Raw genomic sequence first — 22,233 nt, forward strand, 5'->3', positions numbered from 1 at the left:
ATAGATAGATAGATAGATAGATAGATAGATAGATAGATAGATAGATATGAAAGGAGGTTTCATAGGGGAATTGGCTCATGCAATTATAGAGGTTGAGAAGTTCCACAGTAACTTGTCTACAAGCTGGAGAACCAAGGAAGCCAGTGATGTGACTCAGTCTAAGTCCAAAGGCCTGAGAACCAGAGAAGCTGATGATAGCATAACCCTCAGTACAGGGCCAAAGGCCTGAGAATATAGGCAGCTACTGATGCAAGTGCTGGAGTTCAAAGTCTTGAATCCTGGAGTTCTGACATGCAAGAAAAGGAGAAAAGGGGGGGGTCCCATCTGCAGTTCTATCCAGGCCCTTAGCTTATTTCATTATTGAGGGCAGCTCTTCCTTGCTCAACCCATTGGTTCAAATGTGAATCTCTTGGGAAACACCCTCATAGACCTACTCAAAAAATGATGCTTTACCAGCTCTCTGGGTATCCCTTAATCCAGTCAAGCTGACACCTAAAATTAGCCATCACAACAACATACATCTGAGTTATATTACCATTTATGAGTAGAAGGTGGTGGTTCACATGGTAGGGGGAGGGGAAAAGTTAAGCAATTAATAGTCGATAAACAGAAGAGCATCAGTTTCACCGTGAACACTAGTTTTTTTTTTTTTTAGCACATGCAGAAAGTACCAAAATCTAGAGCAGGTTTTAAAATATAATAGCCTCAAAAGAACTGTACTAGTTCTCTAGGGCTGCTGTAACAAAGTACCATACACTGGGTGGCTTAAACAACAAAAATTTATTCTCTCACAGTTCTGGAGGCTAAAAATCTGAAATTAAGCTGTCGATAGAATTGGTTCTTTCTGACAAATGTGAGGGAGAGTCTGTCCCATGCCTTCTCCTAGGTTTTGGTGGTTGTTGACAATCTTTGGCGTTCCCTGGCTTGTAGATGCATCACCCCAATCTCCGTCTTCATCTTCAAATTGTGTTCTTCCTGTGTGCATGTTTTTTTTGTATCCAAATTTCTCCTTTTTATAATGTCACTAATCATGTTGGATTGGGGCCCACCCTAATGATATCATTTTAACTTTATCATTTAAATCACCTTTGTAAAGCCCGTATCTTCAAATAAGCTCATATTATGAGATACCAGGCATTAGGGTTCCAACTTTTTTTGGGGGGTTAGTGGGACACAATTAACCCATAACAAAAACAGAGGGAAAAAATAAGAATTACATTTGAAATGTTTTGGAAAAGCATATGTTTCAATACGGGTTTTTTGGAATCACTCAAAAATGCAAAGGAAAATGCTTTAACTCTTAAGTATTACACTCGTGCCAAGGTGGCATTATTATGGCAGAAAGAACATGCATCTCTTCCTAAAAGTAAGTCCCAGTGAGGTTTTACATAGGTCCTTCCTAGAGAAACATGAAGCCAAGGAATTCCAATACCCTGGCCAGCCCAAATGTCTATTAGATTGCCTCTTAAAAAAACAATATTTGCTTATTCATTCAACAAATATTAATTAAGCACTTTGTGCTTAATCCCATATCAGACCTTACAAAGATATGGAGGAAATCTAAAATATGGTACATGCTGTATGGAGTGCTTTACCTGCTTGTGAATATGTGAATTATGTTCCTTGTTTTCTATGCCTTAAGAGTTGATGAGGCATGGTTCTAAGGATCCAGAATGTGTTCACTAAGGCTGATTTCCAGGAACCCATGCATGCTATTAAGGAGTGACATAAGGTGTGATCTTGCTCTGTCACCAAGGATGGCATCATAGCTAGGTGTCAGGTGGAAATATGCCTGTCATATGCCATCTTTCATGTGAAACACAATTCAAATTTTCACCCAGTGTCATTCTAGGTTATAACCATTCTTCTGGATTAAGATTTGTCCAATAAGTATGGGCAATAATCCCCAATTCAATAAGTATCAAACTAAATTCTCCACTAGATAAATGCCATGGAGAAATACACTGCAAAAGGCAGAGAACACAACTTCCCCACATGCAGAAGTGAAGCAAAGTTATCTGTGCATGATGCTAGAGGGGACAGCAGCTTTGGGTGACATGTGGCACGCCTCTCTACCAAGAAGAAGGCGTTGCTCCTGGCAGGTTTTTTTTTTTTTTTTCCTGAGGCATGTGACCTAAGTAGTGGCATTTCACAGCTGAGAAACCAGCTTGTGATATGCCTTTTGCTTCACTGAGAGGCGGGCCACATGTCCACAGAGGCTGCAACTCTAGCTGCAAAACATTGCAATACGTTTGCCTGTATCCTTCTTAAAATCAAATATTTATGTTGCTCTGGAAATGTAAATGGACTGTATGATTAATGACATTTTTCTAGACAAAGAAGGTGGCTTCCGTACAAAGGGGTCGCTTTCTAACACAAATGCTACAAGGAGGAAAAAAGAACCAGAAAAATGAGTGGGTAGGAAATGTTAAAAATAAATCCCTATTTATCAGTCTTTGGTAGAAATTTGCAAAAGAGGGTCTACTCTATTTTGACTAACATAACAGATGGAAGACAAATTCAAACTCTGACATTCTCAGCACTCTGACATCTGGGTCCACTTTTCCAACGAGCTCCACAACTCTCCTGTAACTACCTTCTGCTCCAGATGAATTAAACCACTCACCATTCTCTGCATACCTGTTAACACCTTACTCAGATCCCTGATTTACATGATTTTATTGATGTGAGATTCTTTTCTCCATACAGCTCTGCATTTGCAACACTAGCTATCATGTAAGACCCAGTTTTAATGCCTCTTATTTCAAATACCTACCCAGTATCCCCACTGGAAGTAACCTGTCCCTCCCTTGGACCTCACACCCTCTCACAATGATGTGGCAATAATCCTTTCTCTAGCCCTCCATCTGGACTAAAAACAATGGTAAGAACTGCAGGGTACCCAAAAAATTTGGAAACATAAAAAATATTATTTTACTGTACTGTAATATAATATCTAGACAATTTTTTACAGATATTTGCTTGTGTTACCAAATTTTATTGGCCTCTGCATACTTGGATTCATTTTTAATATCTGATGCCTGATGCACTGCCTAATAATTAGTAGAACAGTTTTTATAAAATAAATTGACTAACTTATTGGCTTATTGATATGAATATGAGGGTTACCCTTTAAGCTAACCTACAAAGAGTAAGGGTGAAAGAAAATCAGACAGTAGGCAAAGCATGTGAAGAAATGAATGTCAATGATCAGGAGATCCTTCAGAGGCTACAGAGAGAAAAAGCTGGGCTACAATGATAGTCATGCATCATGCATCTTGTAGTAACTAGCTGTGTGTAACCTCACATCTAAGCTTTCTTTTCAAATCAAGGACTTAGATACTCTCTTTTAGCATAAAATCTATCATTTTAAATAAATGCTGAGTAATAGTGGTTGCTTATAACTTTCTGGTAAATGTAGAGGCTAGGAGGAATTATTAATAATAAAAATGAGAAAATAATAATACAAGCTATAGTAGAATATAATGCAGCTAATTGTATGTATATAAAAGTATACAGTTTCCAAAATGCTTCCACATCAGCTATTTGGGTCTCACAGGAAACGTGTAAGAAAGGCAAAGGCAAGGCAGACTCTTTAAAGATGAGAAGATAGGTGGACTTAAAGCAGTTTCCTGGCTTGTCCAGAGTCACAGGGGTTGGTCTTAGAGGACGTGAGATCAAATTCGGGTCCTCCTACTCAGTACACCTCTTGCTGCCCATGGGCGCTAAAGTGTAAAAGGAAGAGAGGGTACTAGATACGAGTATTCATATAAAGAGAGAGATTGAGAAAAATATAACATCTGTGAGTTTTAATTGCCAGTAAATGTAATGATTTTTCCTTCAATGATTAAAAAGGGGAAAAGGGAAGAGTGATAATAAAAGCAGAGCCTACCCACAAAACATGCAATTAATTTGAATTTTTTTTTTTGCTGTATTCCACTTTGATGAGAAAGAAGCAAATCAAAAGAAAAATAATCTACAACAAATTTAGTAAAAACCAAAAACTTCTGATGTTGTTAGTTCTTGGAAGTTGAATAAATAATCCATCATCTTGTTTCATTTACATTTACATTTACAGTACTGGGCACTAAGAATTGATGTGAAGCCCTGTAAGCTCTTAAATCATCAAACCCCTTACTAAGGCAGAAAAGGCATTTGAAACAAAAGCCTTCCATACTTAATTCAATTGAACAAATATGTACCAAGTGTCTACAGTGTCCGAATCCCTACTTTAATTGCTGAAAAAATATCAGTGAGTGAAACAAAACTAAGATCTTACTTTCCAGCAGTTTATATTCCACCAGGACAGACACTTTTTGGGGGCAAAGTATTCTAGTGGGAGAAGGCATTGATGTAACCAGAAATTTGATTAACTACGATGCTACATTCAGTAATTATTCAGGTTAGCTAATGCATATTTTTAAAATCATCAAATGTAAGAAATGAATAGATAAATATCTTTTCTGTAATTTTCTTAACTTGCACATTTTAAAATCCATTTTCTGCCTATGTGAGAATCATACAACGTTTCTCTTAAGCATATATAAATGATGTGCAGGAAATAATTCATAAATGTATGGGAAAGCATCTACAATACACTGTCATAAGAAGTAAATTATGGGAAGGGGCTTCCAGAGGTTCTGTCCATATTGCGGTCCAGAAATCAGCAGCATCGACACCAACTGACAGCCTATAGAGACAGACACTCAGGCCCACCCCAGATCTACTAAGTCAGAATCTGTAATTGAAGCTCTCCAGGTGATTTGTATGAACAATAAGGTTTGAGAAGACTCCTTGACTGCATTCCTCTGTACCAAGGAGAGCCTAAAATAACCTTGTAAAAGGCAGAATATAAGCACTTCAAAAAATTAATCACTCACTCAATTTTTTTTTCATTTTTAAGAGGCAATTTCTTTTCAAGTAAGATTTTACTTTTAAAATGGCACATCAAAGATATTTCATACTAAACTTTCCTTTAGCATGTACCGACATAGACCAAAAAAATGAATTTGCCTTTTCATGGTTTCAAATTTGGTGCTTCTAGCCAAAGAGTAATTTATCCCTCACATGTATCAACACATAGCACCTCCCCCATTCTCTGTGATTGAATCACCATCTTATTAACAGGTTTAAGAGACATAGGGTATCTTCTGTTTTCTCATCCTATATCAAGCTCGGTTTCCCGAGTTAAATCATGTTGCCCTTAAGGCAAACGAGAATGAAGTAGAAGACAGCATCATAGGTACTGAGCCTACCTAGAATATTCAACAAAACTGGCTGCCAGACTACAAGTAATTATGGCCAGGGAAGTGCATGAGAACACCAGGAGAAGTTAGAAGATGGGTAAAAGCAAGCTTCCTCTCCATTTCTCACTGAGCAGTCACTTTACAAACAGATTTGCCTTTCCCAGATTTTATTTATTTTTATTATAAAGATGAGAAAAGCGGGAAACAGGAAAGGAGACTGTTATAAATCCACAGAGGTACCCATATCGAGGTTGAACATGGAAGAAAGAGAGAATGTTTCGGCCACACATATGCACTGTCAAAAAGGGACAAAACGTCCAAACACAGCCTCATGGCGGGTCCCAGAATGCACTAAGAAGGAGATGGCAGGAATGGGTGAGCATCTGAGTCAAGAAAGGACTTTCAAATAATCTGAAAAAGCATGATTCTCCTCTGTTATGTGATCAACACTCAAGGATTCTTCTGTACACACTAGATCTTCTCATCTTTAGTGTATTAAACTATGAGCATAAGATACCTCCCATTTCCACAACCTCAAACTCTTGGGCTCAAGTAAGTAACCCTCTTTCCTCAGCCTCCACCTACAGGTGCCTCCTACAGGTGCATGCCACAATGCTCGGTTATTTTTTAGTTTTTTTTTAGGGATGGGGTCTTGCTATACTGCCCAGGCTGGCCTCAAATTCCTGGCCTCAAGCCTCCCACCTTAGCTTCCCAAAGTGCTGCTATTATATGCATGAGCCACTGTGGGTGGCCCCTGGAAACCTACTTTCATACAGAGAGGTTGGTAATGATCTCTCAGATTACACTGTTAAATATCAGTTCTCTTATCTGGCCCTTTGACAGGATCTGGATAAAGGATAATTCTTGGCTCTGATCTCTGATGGGCACCTAGTAGCCTTGGTAGTAAATTAAAGAAAGATTCTGGTGTTTTGGACATTGGGCCAGTAGGTGGCCAAGTTAATTAACTGCTATGAAAGCTGAGACTTCTTGCTTGTAACCGGGGGCTGTACAATAGTGAAGAGAATATCAAAATAGTACGAAGTAACACTACTAGGAATATGTGGTTTCTCATCTCAGTTGGCTCCTCTAAAAATATGCTCTATTTGTATTTGACCTGTTTCTTCTCTCTTTCCATTTCCCTGATTGAATAATTCAGAAAATAAAGGCTACCAAAGGTTGTTTTCAAATACTCTTTTCTCCTCTTTCCCAAACTTCACTACATCACCACGCAGACAAAAGGCTTCTGTTCAAGGCTAGCCTTGCCACAGCTTTGCCGTGGCTCCTCAGCAACCTTGCTTGATCAATTATCTTCAAACTTTCCTTTTCTACTCACTGTTTTTCATCAGCCCTTAAAACTGCTTAATTTTTCCCCTCCTAAAGAATTATCATCTCTCTGTAGCCATCATTGGATCTCTCATCTTCCTTTCTCAGGAACAAGGATGTGTATTAGCAGCCTCCACTTTCTCCTGGCTTCTGCCCTTCCAATTGATTTGCAAATTGACACACTACTGGAAAGACAGAGCTAGGAGGAAGTGGAGGCTACTTGCTATGGTCTGAAAGTCCCCCAAAATCCATGTGTTGAAATTTAATCCCCATTGTGGTGGTGTTAAGAGATAGAAACTTTTGAATTTGATTGAGTCATTGAGGGCCCTGCAGTCAAAAATGGATTAGTGCCTTTTAAAACAACTGGAGAGAACTAGCTTAAGCCCCCTTTGCCCTTTTGTTCCTTCCACCATGAGGACAGAGTTCATTTCTCTGGAGGATGCAGTAACAAGACACCATCTTGGAAGCAGACAGCAGCCCTCAACAGACACCAAACTTTCAGTGCCTTGATCTTGGACTTGCCAGTTTCTCCAGAACTGTGAGAGAATAAATGTATATTATTTATAAGCTATTCCATCTATGGGTATGACATCACCAAAATGGTGAAGTAGAAGAAATCTGGCTTCAGTCTTCCTCAGAGAAAATCAAAAACAACTATCTAGTGCCAAGATTATCATCACCAATAACCTAGAATTCAAAGCTGAGGCTGTGAAGATCCTTGAAGCCACAGAGAAGTGAAAAATTGTGAGCAGAAGACAAAGGAGATACCAAGTCAGAGAGGAGGTTCAGCAGCACCACATTGTAGGAGGCACATTCATGAGTCTTCTGGGCATAAACTTCTAGTCAGCCTCCCAAACAGCTGGGAAATTCTCTTTGAGACCCCTCTCCCCAATCCAGAATGGGCAGTTCTTGTGTGAGAGCTGTGGGAAACCTGGGCCTAGGGCAGCATCTAGTGCCAAAATAAAGGCAGCTGTCTAGGACTAAGGGGACTCAACAGGCAACCAGCATAGAACCTGTAAACACACATCACTAGACAGACCACACCAACACAGGCAATGAAGACTGGGATAAATAACTAACCTTTCAATGAGAAGAGACAGATATACATTCATAACAAACACCAGCAAACAGGGAGCCATAACCTTCCCAAATGGGTAAAGCAAGGAGCCAGTGGCTGACTTCAATGAGATGGCAATATGTGAGCTCTCAGGTCAATAATCCAAAATAAGAATTCTAAAGAAACTCAGTGAACTCCAAGATAACACATAAAAGCAATTTTTAAGGTTATCAGAGAAATTTAACAAAGAGATTGAAATAATTTTTGAAAAAGTTAAACAGAAATTTTGGAACTGAGAAATACTTTAGTTGAATCAAAAAAAAATGCATCAGAGGGTTAAAACAGCAAAATTGATGAAGCAGAGGAAATAATTCATGAGCTTGAAGACAGGTTATTTGAAAATACATTCAGAGGAGAAAAAAGAAAAAAAAAAGACAAAGAATAAAGAATGTCTCTGAAATCCAGAAAACAGCCTCAAAAAGGCAAATCTAAGAGTCACTGTCCTTCAAGGAGGCGTTGAGAAAGGGCAAGCAGTAGAAAAATCACACGAAGAAATAATACAAGAAAACTTTCCAACCCTAGAGAAAATATAAATCTCTAGGTACAAGAAGGGTAGAGAACACCACAAAGATTTCACCCAAATAAGACTACCCCAAGGCATATAATAATGAAACTTTCAAAAGTTGATAATCCCAAAAGGAGCAAGAGAAAGGAAAACAACATATATGAGCTCCAATTTGTTTAGCAACAGACTTCTTAGTGGAAACCACAGGCCAGGACAGAGCAGGATGACGAAGCACTGAATAAATTGTGAACTGAGAATACTTTACCCGGCAAAGCCAACTTTCAAACATAAAAAAGAGATAACTACTTTCCCAGACAAACAAAAAGTGAGGGAATTCATCACCCCCAGACCTTTCTTAGAAGAAATGCTAAAGTGAGTTATTCAATCTGAAAGAAAAGGACACTAACATTCAATAAGAACATCATCTGAAGGCATAAAATTCATGGGTAAAAGTAAGCATAAAAATTCAGAACACTCTAATACTGTTGTTGTGGCATATAACTGTGTACTCGTATCACTACTAGTACAGAACACTGTTTCTATAGTTCTTCCTCTTTTATCCATCAGCTTTCTTTGTCACTGTTCTATTATCGAAACTGTCTCCTCCCTTGGCTTTCATAACATTAGGTTCTTCCTCTTTCTTTTCCTACTTTTAAAACTGTCCTTCTTTTTCCCTTTTCTGTAGACACTTTCTCATTTTCACATGCCTCAAAGTACTGCCCTTGACCATCTTTTTGTATTTTATATCTTACCCCCTTGGCAATCCCATAAATTTGCATGGTTTTAACCAGATATTTTCTGACAAATTTCAAATATAACTCTCTTTCCAGATCGTTGGCCTATGGGATCCCTTGACTTTATTTTCCAATGGATACCACAAACTCAAATAGTCTAAAACTAATTTTTTCCCAGTCTGCGATTTCTCTTTATTCCCTATTTATTCCTACAAAATAGAAACCTGGGGCTTACTCTAGACTTCTCTTTGTCCTTGATTCTCATAACCAATCATTCACTAAACACTAACCTCCCTGCTACATAGAAAGTCAAATTCATTCTCTCCTCTCCTTTTCCATTGACACTTTTTTTTAGTAAAACTCTAATCATTTCTTGACTAAATTAACTAATTGAACTGGCCTTTCCTTCTCCACTTCCCTCAACCATCAATGGCCTTCAGATTTGTCTCCTGATTTCCAGTTTGACCCCCTTTTCTTAATCTGTCTTCTCCAAAGCTTTCCAGATGCCCTTTCCAAAATATAATCTGATCTTGGTTTCTTCCTGCATAAAATTCTTCACTGGCTCACCATGTTTCCAAGAGTCTTAATTTTCTTGGCTTGATAAGTATGTCCCATCATGACCTAGGCTCTTTCTCTCTTTTCAATTTGATCTTCCCCACTCATTTTCCCAGGATATATACTTTAGAGTTAATGATATTCTTAGAGGTCCCTGAGCATACTTTGCTTTCTATGTCAGTGCTTTTACTTATATTTACTCCTTTGTTTCCTCGGATACAGTGAACTTCAAATGTCACCTTTTCTGGGGAGCTTCTTTGAGCTTTCCCTCACTTCTTCCCTGGACCAGAGGGAGCTAATCACAGTTCTCTCTGTTGTCTCTCTACCTTATGCCTACTCCTATGGTTGCACTTAGCAAACTGAATAGTAATCACTATGTGGTGAACTTATTAAAAGGAAGACTATAATTCCACTATCTCTACTCCTCAATGACTATAGCATTGGTCAAACCAAAGAATGTGCTCACAAAACATAAAAATTGAGATAGGAATCTGGACATGACTTCTTCTCTGCCAATAGAGTAGTACCTGTTAACCAAAACCTGAAAATAACAAATAGGATATTTATTTATCCAAAAAAAGATATTGAATTTCTTTATTATAAGCTGTTTCCACTATTTCAATATCCTCATATAACCTTTTAAAATCTTTCATAAAGTTTTTTTCTCTTGAACATACTATCAGCAATTTGTTTATTGATTTTTTTGTTCTAACTTTTATAACAAACAAATTATAAAATGTGTTATAGCACCACAGAGAACAGAGGAAACTGCCCGTGATTATTTAACAATAACTGTGGGATATGCTGTCCAATCAAAAGATTTGCATTGAGGGCCACATGCTGTGAGTGCAATTGTTATAAAAGGAGAGAAGTTGAATATGCCCCACTCAGTGTTAGTAAATCAGCATTTTCCCTCTTTATTTTCACACCTCCACCCCAGAACTTCCCTGTATTTACTTCACACAGGCTCATCTAAGCTAAGGGCACCTTCTTAATTAAGGTTAGAATAGCATGACAACAATAATGACATCTTACATCTATTACATCTACCTAGCCCTATATGGAGCACTGTCGCATCTTATCTGTATAATAAACTTAGGGGACTGTTTTCTGTATACTTCACCCTGATAGCTCTCTAAGCATGCCTAGTTCTATGAATCCCTTGGGTCAATCCTATTCCAGACCTCTGGATTTCAACTCTAGCCACCCTTCTCTGATTTTCTCATCCTTATCCACTCCATACCACTTCTAGTTACTTGTGGTAGAGATGGTGTCACAGAGATGTCTGACCATGTGTCATCTCCCACTGTTAACCACAGCCCTCATAGAGAAGGCATCCTTTCTTCTCTCATTTTGACAAGATGTTTCATCCTGGTCTTATTTTACATTTCTGCCTTTAAGGAGCAAGAGAAAAAAAATGGGTAATTTATAATCTCCTGAAATAGAGCTTCATGTGGAGTAGTCACTCTACATTGAAAGTTTATTTTCTCTGCGAAAGGAGCTTTATTACAAGATGATAACAAGCACAAATATAGAGGTAGAGTTGCTCAGATGCAGAAGGGGAACCAGATCAGCTGAGAAAATGGCTTTATTCAGACCTTCCAGAGAAATGTGGAGAGCAGGTGAGGTGGGAGCAAAAGAAGTTGAAGAAAATAAGAGGCTTCTATTTTTCAGTGACTTTCTCTTGTTTAAAGATTTATAGATAAAATAGTTATTGGCAAGGCCAGGGTACCAGATTGTGGTCAGGGTGAGTGGGTTGCTAAAGAGAAGGCAAGGAACACAGCGCTGAGATCAATAATCTATGAGCATAGGTATTGATGGGACAAACACATGAATGTTGGAGTCATTCAAAACTAAGGCAAGAGTTGACATTAAGAGGAAGACTAACAGCACAGAGAATGAGTTTTCAGAAAAGGAGTCTCCTAGAACCTGCTAAATGACAGCAGCAAAGTTGGAAAGACACAGTTGAGCTAAATGGTATGGACCTCACATGAGAGGAGGGCATGAGGTTTAAAAAGAAAAGAAAGAACGAAAGAGAGAAAGAAAGAACGAAAGAGAGAAAGAAAGAACGAAAGAGAGAAAGAAAGAAAGAAAGAAAGAAAGAAAGAAAGAAAGAAAGAAAGAGAGAGAGAGAAAGAAAAAGAAGAAAGGAAGGAAGGAAGGAAGGAAGGAAGGAAGGAAGGAAGGAAGGAAGGAAGGAAGGAAGAAAACTTTGGTTTAAGAAAGTATCTGAAACAAAGCTAAATTAGTCCTAGCTTTGCTACTTATGAATTTTATGATCTTGAGCAAGTGATTTTGTTTTATTTTTCCGGGCTTTTGTTTTCTCATTTGTAACAAGGAAGTTTCCTAAAGGCTATGGTAGATGCTGCACCTTTATCTTAACTATGAATTTCATTTTAGTCTTATATTACTAGGTTTAGGGTTGAAAATCTTTATCCAGTTAACTGACTTCTTGGACTTGCTTAATACTCATCAGCTGAGAAGAAGTCATCTCTTTGGTGGCAGTTTAAGAAAAACAACTGAAATGTATTTATGGGTAACATCTTCTTGTTCTTTGAAACGCTGCTGTAAGGAATATAACATGGTAGTGATTATAATTCCCATTTTACAAATGAGACTGAGATGTGCATGCATACAGTATTTCCCATATGTTTTGTGCATTTTTCAAAACAGTAATTAAACATTTTCTTTATAACCCATGAGCCTATAACTGTCTATATATTTCTATGTCTCTTCCAACAAATATGAGACCCTTGAGGAAAATAATATTAATAATAGTAGTAATAATAGTTATTATTATTATTTTTATTACTTTATGCGTTACTAGCACCAAGAAAAATATGTGATGCATAATAGTCACATGTGTTTATTTATAAATGTCTTTATTAGAAGGCAAATAAGTTACTAGGCAATTAAAGAATTTCTGCCTCTCAAAATCCTGTGCTTCAACTACCAATTAAGGCTTTTACCTGGATATTTAGATAATTGCCTTGAATCTTCAATTTGTTGGCTATGAAATGAATAAAATAGATAATCCTAAAATTGATAAATGGAGATTTCTGAGAAGCAATTCTCTTCATAAAAACATTAATGTTCTATTTGGTACTACAATGTCTTAAGTTTAAGAGAGTAAAGCTTTCTGCAATACCGAAGGTAATTAAAATTATCATTTCTCATGTAAGCTAAGATTTTAAATGTTGTAGACATTCATAGAGAACAATTAAATAGGAAAAAGAAGCAAATATTTCTATATAAATTTAGATCTAATGATAACTCTCTGTTGCATAAGACAGTGACATTTTGACAAGGCTTTATGCCTTGTCTTGACTCTGGTTTTCAACTACAGCTTCTCTGAAAATTGACAACCTTCTCCTACTGACATGCTGCTTCCAACATATATCAGAACAGCATGTGCCATGAGTTTTTTTAGTGGTTGTAGGTGTTCACCAAACTATTCTTTTCTGGATGTTGTTCCCCAGCCCTCTGTGTTCTTAAAAAAGTGTATGCCGAAAACACGACTTTTGATAAGTCTCTTTATGAACCCATCACTCCAGTCACTGCCCAGTTATTGAAAATCCACAAAGCAGTTATTGTATATTGGCTCCCTATATCATAAGGGCAAAAAATTTAATGCTTGTAGAAGGATGGCTACTGCCAAGCCACAAGATAGAAACATAAAATGGAAGTTGCCACTACCACCTACCCTATGAAGGACAGCTTCTTATAAAATTTGCAGCAAGATAAATGTAGTCACAGGGTGATTGTGTGGCAAAGGAATCACAAAGAGTTCAAGCTTACTCAAAATAATGAAAGTGTCATTTTTTTCATCTTTGGATTTCACTCTAATTCTATGCACACAATAGCTGTTTGCTAAATACTGATTAATGACTTTAAAAATGGGTTTAATAAATCCAGCCAAGATATAAAAGAAAAAAAAGATAAAAATTTTTAAGTATGGCAATTTGTGGCCATTTTGAGTAATAATAAATGGCCTTATATTTTTTTAACAGGCTCCAAGATTACCACCATATCCCAGCACAAGGTAACAATTTATGTTCACGATAACTTGGTATATTCAAGGGAAGTGTCCATTAAATTGAGCACTGTCTTTAAAAGAAGTTAGGGGACTTTACAGTAGTGTTTGCAAAGATCACCTCATAAAATGTTTTAAATGTAAATGTTGGTGTTTAAAGAGACCAACTCTCAAGTATAAAGTAGACAGCTAGAGAATCAAGGTTATGGATAAACAAGGTTTTACTTGGAAATGAACACTTTTTAAAAAATTACAAATAAAGTATCTCGTAACAATATCTGGCTTTTCTTTTGTCCACTCACCCACTTTTGCCAATAATATATGTTCTCTTGGCCAAAGTTCACATGTCTAACTGTGCTTGGATGTATCTTTCTTGAAACCAAAACTCTTTGTCACACGCTTCAAGATTCTCCATTACTTGTCCTTCATGTCTATAAAGACTGATGTAATCACAGAATATTAGGACCTACTTCTGTTTTTATTATTAGTTCTTAGCCCAGACTCTTTCCTCCAGATAAGCAAATCTGTTTTTTTTCACACCATGACAGCACTTTCAATACTGCCTCTTTTACAAATACTATATTTCCAAACAAAACTCTAACCAAAATTCCCTTTTCTCCATGTTTTCTCTAGATAATTGCACCACTAATACATTCTTTCAGTTCCCTACAATTGAATAAACTCATGTTTATAAATGTCTATACTGTGATTGCTTTTACTTACTTTACATGTATTTAAACCGCACTCCCCTTAAAGTAAAAACTACTTAGTAACTGAAATTAAGTCTTCAAAATTGTTATTTAAAGTTTTTATGCAATAAATCTTTACTTAAAATCATCTGTTATGATGACTTTTTATTTAAACTACATATAGCCATTTATACATTTACAAGGTAGTATAGTATAAGGAGGAAAAGCACTGTGTAGAAGGAATTCATAATAGGCTGAGTGAACACCAGAATTAGCCAGGTAGTTTGCTCATGAAAGGGTTTGAGACTTTACTTTTGACCCTTATCTTACTTAGGTTTTAACGTATACAGTTAAATCCTGGAGACACAAAGCTGGAATACTAAGATAAGTTAGACAATTAAAATCCCAGAACTTACTGATGTTAGAAAAGCAGATTGAAGCTAATAATTTTACATTTAAAGGGAAAAAATTCAAGTCTTCCTCTTGAATCTAATGGTAACAGTAACAAAATTAATAACTGTTCAAGCATAAAAGGAAGGAGATATGGCTTAATAGCAGCACTTTTGAAAAGACCTTGGGATGTTAATTGATGTAAGATCTACTCTAGTCAGCTGTGATGGTAAGGGAAGTAAAAAATGAAATGCATGAGTGAAGAAAATGGAGAGGTATAAAAAATGAAATGCATGAGTGAAGAAAATGGAGAGGTATACTATAAAAGAGAGATTATTCATTGACGATAAATGTCACATGGAAAAGAAGCTTGAATGTTTTGGATGACTCCTAGTCTTCAATGAAGGATTGGTGGAAACTTCAAGAAATATATTTTAGGTCATTATATAGAAGAACTGACTAAAATTCAGGTGAAATTCTGCTCTCAGTTTAACTCTGATATACTCCTACTCTAATTAGAAACCCTAATCACAATTAGAAAGCTTTGAGTGTGGGCAAGCATGTAATGTGATGTTCTAAGCATCTTTTATTAGTTGGTCTGAATAACCTTTCAAAACACTCCTATTTCTTACTATATGATAAAATGAGTAATGTATTAAGATAATTTCCTTTGAAGTAGGTTGCAATCAAGACAAGAAAGATATAGAGAAAGTTACTGGTACATACATAGGAAATATGATATTTAGTAGATATAAAATTATTATAGGTAATTGCATTAACCAAAGTATGTATTTATTACTTAGGAGGATTTTTTTCTGATGTCATTACACTTTTTAATTGTTTTATATCAAATAAAAAAGTACTTAAAAAGGAAAAAATCAGATTTTGGAAAGAAGCTCAAAAAGGCCAATTTTATATAAAATGTAAGCAAATGTCAAAAAAAAAGTTACACCAAGATCAAAATCTAACTGGAAAGAAAAGTTTACCTTACAGTGGATATTTTAATAAGGGAAGCAGCATCACTAAACTCATTATTATATCAATACTTATCTAAGTATCTGAGACAAAATACTAGAAGAAAGGCTTAAGACAGATAAATAAATAAATAAATAAATAAATAAATAAATAAATAAATAAATAAATGTAATCAATGAAAATTTATCCACTCAAAAAAAATTCTTGTAGCTACAAACTCAAAGAACATTTTTATTGGACTTGTTCAATGCTTTGAGTTTTATTAACTACAGTTATTTTTAAGTACTGTTTTCAAAAATCATTTGAAATGATAAATTTGTTTTTTGATGGGGAATCTGTATTTTATCAGAAGAACAAAATACAGTGTCCTTGGCTGAGATATTCTTATCAGCGGTAGGCTATTTCTCTACTATATACTTAGCATATTTAAAGACTCACATTCCAGGTGGGCAGCTTGCTCCAAAGTGCATTCAAACTTTGTTTGCGGATAAGGCTCCATTACTCCAATATCCTGCCTCCCCCTTGACAGACTCATCTTAACATTTGCCTCCAGAGCCAATCATGAACAATTTCTGGAGAGTCTATTGCATTGCAGGTAACTTTATGTGTACTGATTTTCTTTTATTTTATGTAAATTGATAATTGTCATGTATCAAGTGTGGTACAAATAATATGATATAAGATTGAAAAGAATGTAAAAGAATATATGTTTCTTTGCAATTTATTTACCTTGGGCATCGTGTATTTTATTTGCTAACTCTTGCAACTCTGTTGATACAAGAATTATAAAATTGAAGAATTTTGATTATTATATAATTTCCATCACTTATCAGTTGCATTTGCATTTATATCTGTAAATACAGATCTAAAAATGTAAAAAAAAAAAAAAATATAAAAACTAAATCATAACTGGTTAAAATACAAAACAAAACAGAAAATATCTGCAAGTTTAGCTTCAATATAAAAAAAGGTAATATAAAAACAACCGTACCATTCAAAAACAATATGATTTCAAGATAATCTCACAATTAACTATAGAAATGAAGGCACACTAGTCCAGTCACTTAGTGCTTTTGGTATTAACTATACTTGGTTAACTTCTAATACAAGAAACGATGATAATGAATTGACTAGGGAATGGCTGATTTGGAAAGGAGAGGTGAAGGTCATGAGAGGCCCCAGAATTTCTAAGCCCTAAGTTGCCAATATCCAGACAAACTGGCTTCCTTGCTGAATAGTGCTCAGATGACAGAGACAACCCTGATATGTGGTCTTCTCTGCTATTTGACAGGGAACTGTCACCAATAAGCGACCCCATCAGTCTGAAAGCAGTAAAATTACTAAATGATTCAAGAAAGTGCCTGTAGGCCAGTACACTATGGGGCCCTGAAAAGCAGGAGGGCAAAACCTCAGGAAAAATGAATCTTCAATGGGAGCTTACACAAAATTCCTTTCCAGATTGAAGGAAATAAATGCAGTTTAGTTTTTACAGATGTTACATTTAATACGAGAAGTAACTAATTCCTTTTGAGAAGAAACAAGGTATTATATATGAATGGCAAGGTGAATGGTGTAACTGCTTGGTAATAGAATAAACACCACATATTGCTATGATGCTGTTCTGTGAACACAGTGTAGTCTGGAATCAATTACTATAATAGTACGGAGACATTGTCTTTGCCATACAACACCAATCAGAAGGCAGAAAGGAAACATAGTAATCCAAACTAACACATGGGCAAAATTATAATATTAGTCCTTTCTCAGCAAAATTAGTGAAAACAAGTTCAATTCATTTTCCAAAGACATAATTCTACTCCTCAGAAAGCAATCCACTATTAGCCACCTCTCACCAAATAAAACAATCTTATAATAAAATATGGAAAATAAAACTACTGCTTAAAAATGATGAAGTATTACTTCTTCCTGAAGAAAGAATTTATACTTCCAATATCAATAATCAATTATCTAGCTCAATGGGGAAAATATTATTAAATATTTAAATAAATCACATTCAATCTAGATTTTGCCATTCTCTTTGCCATCATCTTTGGATCTATCCAATGATGATATTTAACACATTTTAACTTGCTCTTTCAGGGTGTTTCATTTAAGCAAGCACTAAAGAGACTATGCTAAACATTAACATGTAATAAAGTTAAATATTAAAACATAAGGAATTAATATCTGAATTTAAGTTTGTGTCTTTAAAAAGTAATGAATTTTTGTTCAAAAAGAGATATGCAGTTCATGATTAAAAATCAAGCTTCAGAAGCATAAGTCAGTTGTTATAAAGTTATAATATCACAGCAGATAGTTTTTTCCAAAAGCAAAATCTGAAATTATAATGTGTAAATTTATATCATTTATGTTTGTTCTGAAAATTCTGTTCCCTTTATAAAGTATATGTTTTCAATAATGATGACCATATAATCACTTCACTATGGATGCTGTCAATTTCTATAATCAGACCTCACAAAAGTAACTGAATATTGTGGAAATATTAAAAGAACATGGAACCATGTCTATGGCTTCTTGAAAATCATTTGACTTGAAGAAATATGAATACAGAAATACCAGCAAGATTGTCTTCTTATGCCAGCTTATACGTGTGAATTGTCCTAGATGTTAATTTATAATCAGGGCCTCAGCTTTTTCATAAACCTACTGGGGGAGTTAAGAGTAGCTGAACTCAGAAATCCCCTTTTATTAAAAAATGTATATAATCTAAGGTGAAGAGAGTATAGAAAATCTTTATATACAAAAATTTTTGAAAATTCACATCCATAAGTCTCTGGAAAAATCATAGCTTTTACCTTAGATTAATCTATTGCATTTTAGGAAGACATTATAAACCTAATATCTGCTATCCATTAATTAGTATTTTATAACTGATCTAACCTTAAGTCTAATATGTAAGTTCATTGTGTTAGAAGAAAAAAGACTAGAAACCAAAACTCAAATCCAAGTGGTCACCAGTGTTATTTCTCATAAAACAAGATAATTCTTGGGGGACTGAGGGAATCTGGATGATTTTAGCCTATAAAGTAGGAAGAAAATACATGATTTAAATTACTTGCTTTTTCTTTGTAACTAAGGTATTCCAGAAGTAAAAATATAAGTTTCTGATACACTGAGGGAGATGACTGCATTAATCCTACATTCACAGGAAAGTTTTGGATATGTAAGAAGGGGTACAAGAGGACAAAGAAACATCTTCAACTGTTCAAGAAAGATAAAGCTTTGAAGTCCAGTTTGTGGAATAGTAACTTCTTTTTGTCAATCACTCACACTGAATTAACTCATTACACCTGGAAAGTCATAGCCAGTCACTGAAGGGCAGTATAATGCCTTGGACAAATAAGCCTTCCAAACACAAACTCAAAATATGAGGTCAAATAACTATTCAAGTCAAATCTACTGCTGGACACTTTGCATGGAAAGTTTGATACCCTTTCAGCTCCTACTATCCTCAGATATTCTATGGGGTACAATTTTCCTACACTATAATTGTAAGGAAATGAGGATAAAAGGCAATGCCTGGGTGGGCAGTACTGAGAAGGGTAAACTCCGTTCCCCACAGTGCTAGAAACAAACAGGAACAATACTATGATCCCAGGAGCACATCATGCAATGCCCCGGCTTTCTCAGTACCCTTCTTTCCCAAATATAATGCCTACCTTCCGTGTGGACTGCAGAGACATAGGTCCAATTGTAACGTTTGACTATGTCAAGCATGGCCCTTGCCTGCAAAGTGTCAGAAGGGACAACCCTCAGGAAGTATTTGTACAAAGTTTTGTCACTCAGGTCGATGCTTGTGGCTGAATAAGCGATCTGGGGGATGTCGAAGAGCTGGAGCAGGTTCTGCACTTGAATGGCTACAGAGCTGGAGCCGGGACCGATCACTCCCGCAATGGGCTTCTTAGTCCTGCCTGGGGGGAGGGACTGGCCGTCAGGCAGGCACCGGTTGAGCCCATCCTTCTCATCTCGAATAGAAATCAGAGAGTCTCTAATGAACTCAATGCTCTGTTCCAGAGCCACGGAAGAGTGCCAGCAGGAGTCCCGGATCTCACTGCCCAGGGTGATGTTGGGCAGGAGGACCGGGTCCGCGTTGATCTTATCCAACGTGTGGAACATGGCCTCCACCCTCTGGATGCCATACTGCTCCCTGATCTCCCCACACTTCCTCTCGGGCACTTTCTCGGCCGGAGGCTGGTGATGGACTGAGAAGAGGGCTCCAATGATGACATCTCCGTCCATTCTGGCCACCGAGCGCTGAGACGACGCTCCTGCCAGCAACACTTTCCTGCCGGGGCTTCTGGGGAGAAGGGACACCTCCAAAAAGATCGCTGGGAAAAAAAACAAGAGGAGCCCGACCATGGTGGTAAAGACGAGGTCCACAGCCTGCCAGCCACGTTCCCACGCTGGTCCCGCTGCAGGCTCCCGGCGCGCACCCCCAAGACGCCCAGCACCGCCTCTCCTGGAGTGGTGCCCCTCGCCAACAATGGTCGTCCAAGGCCTTTGCCTCCTCCACCACCGCCTCCTTCCCCTTCGTCTCCTCCTCTGGGTCCTCCACGACCGCCTCTACAAGCTGGAGGCGTTTGTAAGGGAATTCGAATCCCCGTTCTTCACCGGTAGTGCATCAAGGTAAATTGATCAAGAGTACAGTGGAAATCGTGTTGGCAGCGGTGAGCTAGATGCTGCTGACAAAAGACAGAGAAAAATCACAACCTTGTCATCAGAGGACCTGTGTTAAAACTCTGGGGTCTGTAATGTTAACAGTTGCCTTGTCCGTTTCATTTCGGCACATCCTGATATCGGCTGCAGGAACAGCTTGGAACGCAGCTGTGGTCACTGAGGAAGGCGGGGTGTCCTGCCCTCTCTGTCCTCACGGGTCCAGGCGGTGCAGAGCCCCGCCAACTCGCCCGCTCCTCCAGCCTTAAGTCTTTTCCTGGTCCCCTAAAACCTATCATGCTTTCTAACTTGGAGGGCGGTGGGGAAGGTGAGCAGAGCGGAGGGGAGGAGCTAGGTCCTTCAACCCAAGAGAACTTTCCGGATTGGAAAAGATCAACTTTTTTTCAGAAGAAAATTTGGAAACTCATTGTAAAGGTGGAAGCGCGACTTTAAAATAAACGTAAACAAAGGATGCACCTTTTACTTTAATTTTGAGGGGTTGAAGAAACCCTGACATACAATCAGCTGTAAATATAAATTTGCCAGTTTGAAGAAAATCCATATTAGTTACTAAGGCAACGCCTGGTAAAGTCTCCGTATGGAGGAGTTTGGTATGTTTCCCCTCTAAGAAGTCAGGCTTGCTGTGTATGTTCAAGAAGGGGTGCAGATAAGCTAACTTGTTTCCCGCGGTGGGTGGACGGGTTAGAGGGGGTCCTGCGGTCGCCTAAATCGGGACCTTTGGGGTTTGCATAGTTGCTAGAAAGGGAACAGAGGGGAGCTTCCGGGTTGCTCTCGCCGCGGCAGCCTGAGCCGTGCCGCCTTCAGGACCCTGGACAGTGCTCGGTCCAGCCAGACATTCCCTGGCAGGGCCTGCAAGGGACGCTTTGACCAGTGAGTTGCAATTCCCTGACCCGCTTTGCTCTTTCAACCTCCCTCCTCTGAGTTCTTTACCCATACACACACATACACACACACACACAAACACACACGCACACTCCCCTCCACTCCACTCGAGTCGCCCTAATTCTCGTCACCTTGCACCGCTTCTGCAGGTATATATCCAAACCCATCGGCTTGGGGACAGAGGCGCCAAATCTCAGCCGCCTGCGGGGCTGAAGTTGGCTCCCTCTCCCGTTCCTCCCCTGCTCCCTTTCTCAAGGTGAGAGTCGACGAAAAGGGGGCTATGGGAGCGGGCGAGGAGAGCACAGGAGGTGAGGCAGAAAAAGGAGAAAGACAACCCAGGCACCCATTGGTCCCGACTGTTCCTGAGGATACAGGACGAAAAGAAATACATAAGCGAGAATGCGCCTGGGACCCGGAGGAAAATCTGATAGACTGGGACTTTGTCTGCCGTTGTGGGTGGGTTTCACCCGAGGAAGTGTCCGCTCACCTGAGTCTGTTTGGAGGACATGGACTTGAGACGTACCTGAGTACCTGAGTCGGGGTAGACAGCGCTATGGTCCCGGGGCCAGAGGACCGTGGCCACGCTCGGCTTGCAGACGCCTCAGCTCTAATCCAGACGGTGCAAGGATGCGATCTGGGCTGTACACTAGTGCCCTCTTTCTTCAGCACTATTTTACCGCAAGGGAAAAAGAGGGGGAGGGAAAACAGGTCACCCAAGGCTTGTCTATTATCTCATGCATAAAAATCAGTCGTTTGATAGAGGGAGGAGGGGAGACAAACTGGGAGGAAGTGGGGAATATTAATTCCTTTACTATATGTAGGGTCGTATAGAAGCTGCCAGATATGTGAATAGTCAGACAATCTGGCGAAAGAAGTGGACAACTGCCTAGGCTGCTTTGGGGTAGAAATCTTTTTTATATATCTCAGGGACTCAAATATATTTTCTCTCTCTGCAAGTGAAGTCCCTACAGAGGGAAACAGAGTGTAAATACATGTATAGACATCTAAAGAAAGGCTATTAGTAGATTGAGAGGGAAATCAGGAAGAGGCTGCATAGGGTGGGAGAAGGGAAAGGACAGGCATGCCCAT

The 22,233-nt window shown here is 38.1% G+C and overlaps 1 protein-coding gene across 4 annotated transcripts in view; it reads right to left on the reverse strand.

Moving 5' to 3' along the window:
• Positions 1 to 21,790, reverse strand: part of LOC116463144 (metabotropic glutamate receptor 1) — a 413,105-nt gene extending 391,315 nt beyond the window's left edge. For 2 of the 4 annotated variants that reach the window (XM_058434471.1, XM_032146111.2), the window contains exon 1: positions 19,248 to 20,722. In XM_058434471.1, the coding sequence (XP_058290454.1) occupies positions 19,248 to 19,947 (700 nt within the window). In that variant the 5' untranslated portion in view covers positions 19,948 to 20,722. Of the gene's footprint in view, positions 1 to 19,247; positions 20,723 to 21,667 lie in introns of those variants that run through there. The other 2 variants (XM_032146109.2, XM_032146110.2) reach the window with 2 other exon arrangements.
• Positions 21,791 to 22,233: the final 443 nt, after the last annotated feature.

This window comes from Hylobates moloch, unplaced genomic scaffold (assembly GCF_009828535.3).
Source record: "Hylobates moloch isolate HMO894 unplaced genomic scaffold, HMol_V3 SCAFFOLD_26, whole genome shotgun sequence".
In the NCBI taxonomy this organism is placed as follows: domain Eukaryota; kingdom Metazoa; phylum Chordata; class Mammalia; order Primates; family Hylobatidae; genus Hylobates; species Hylobates moloch.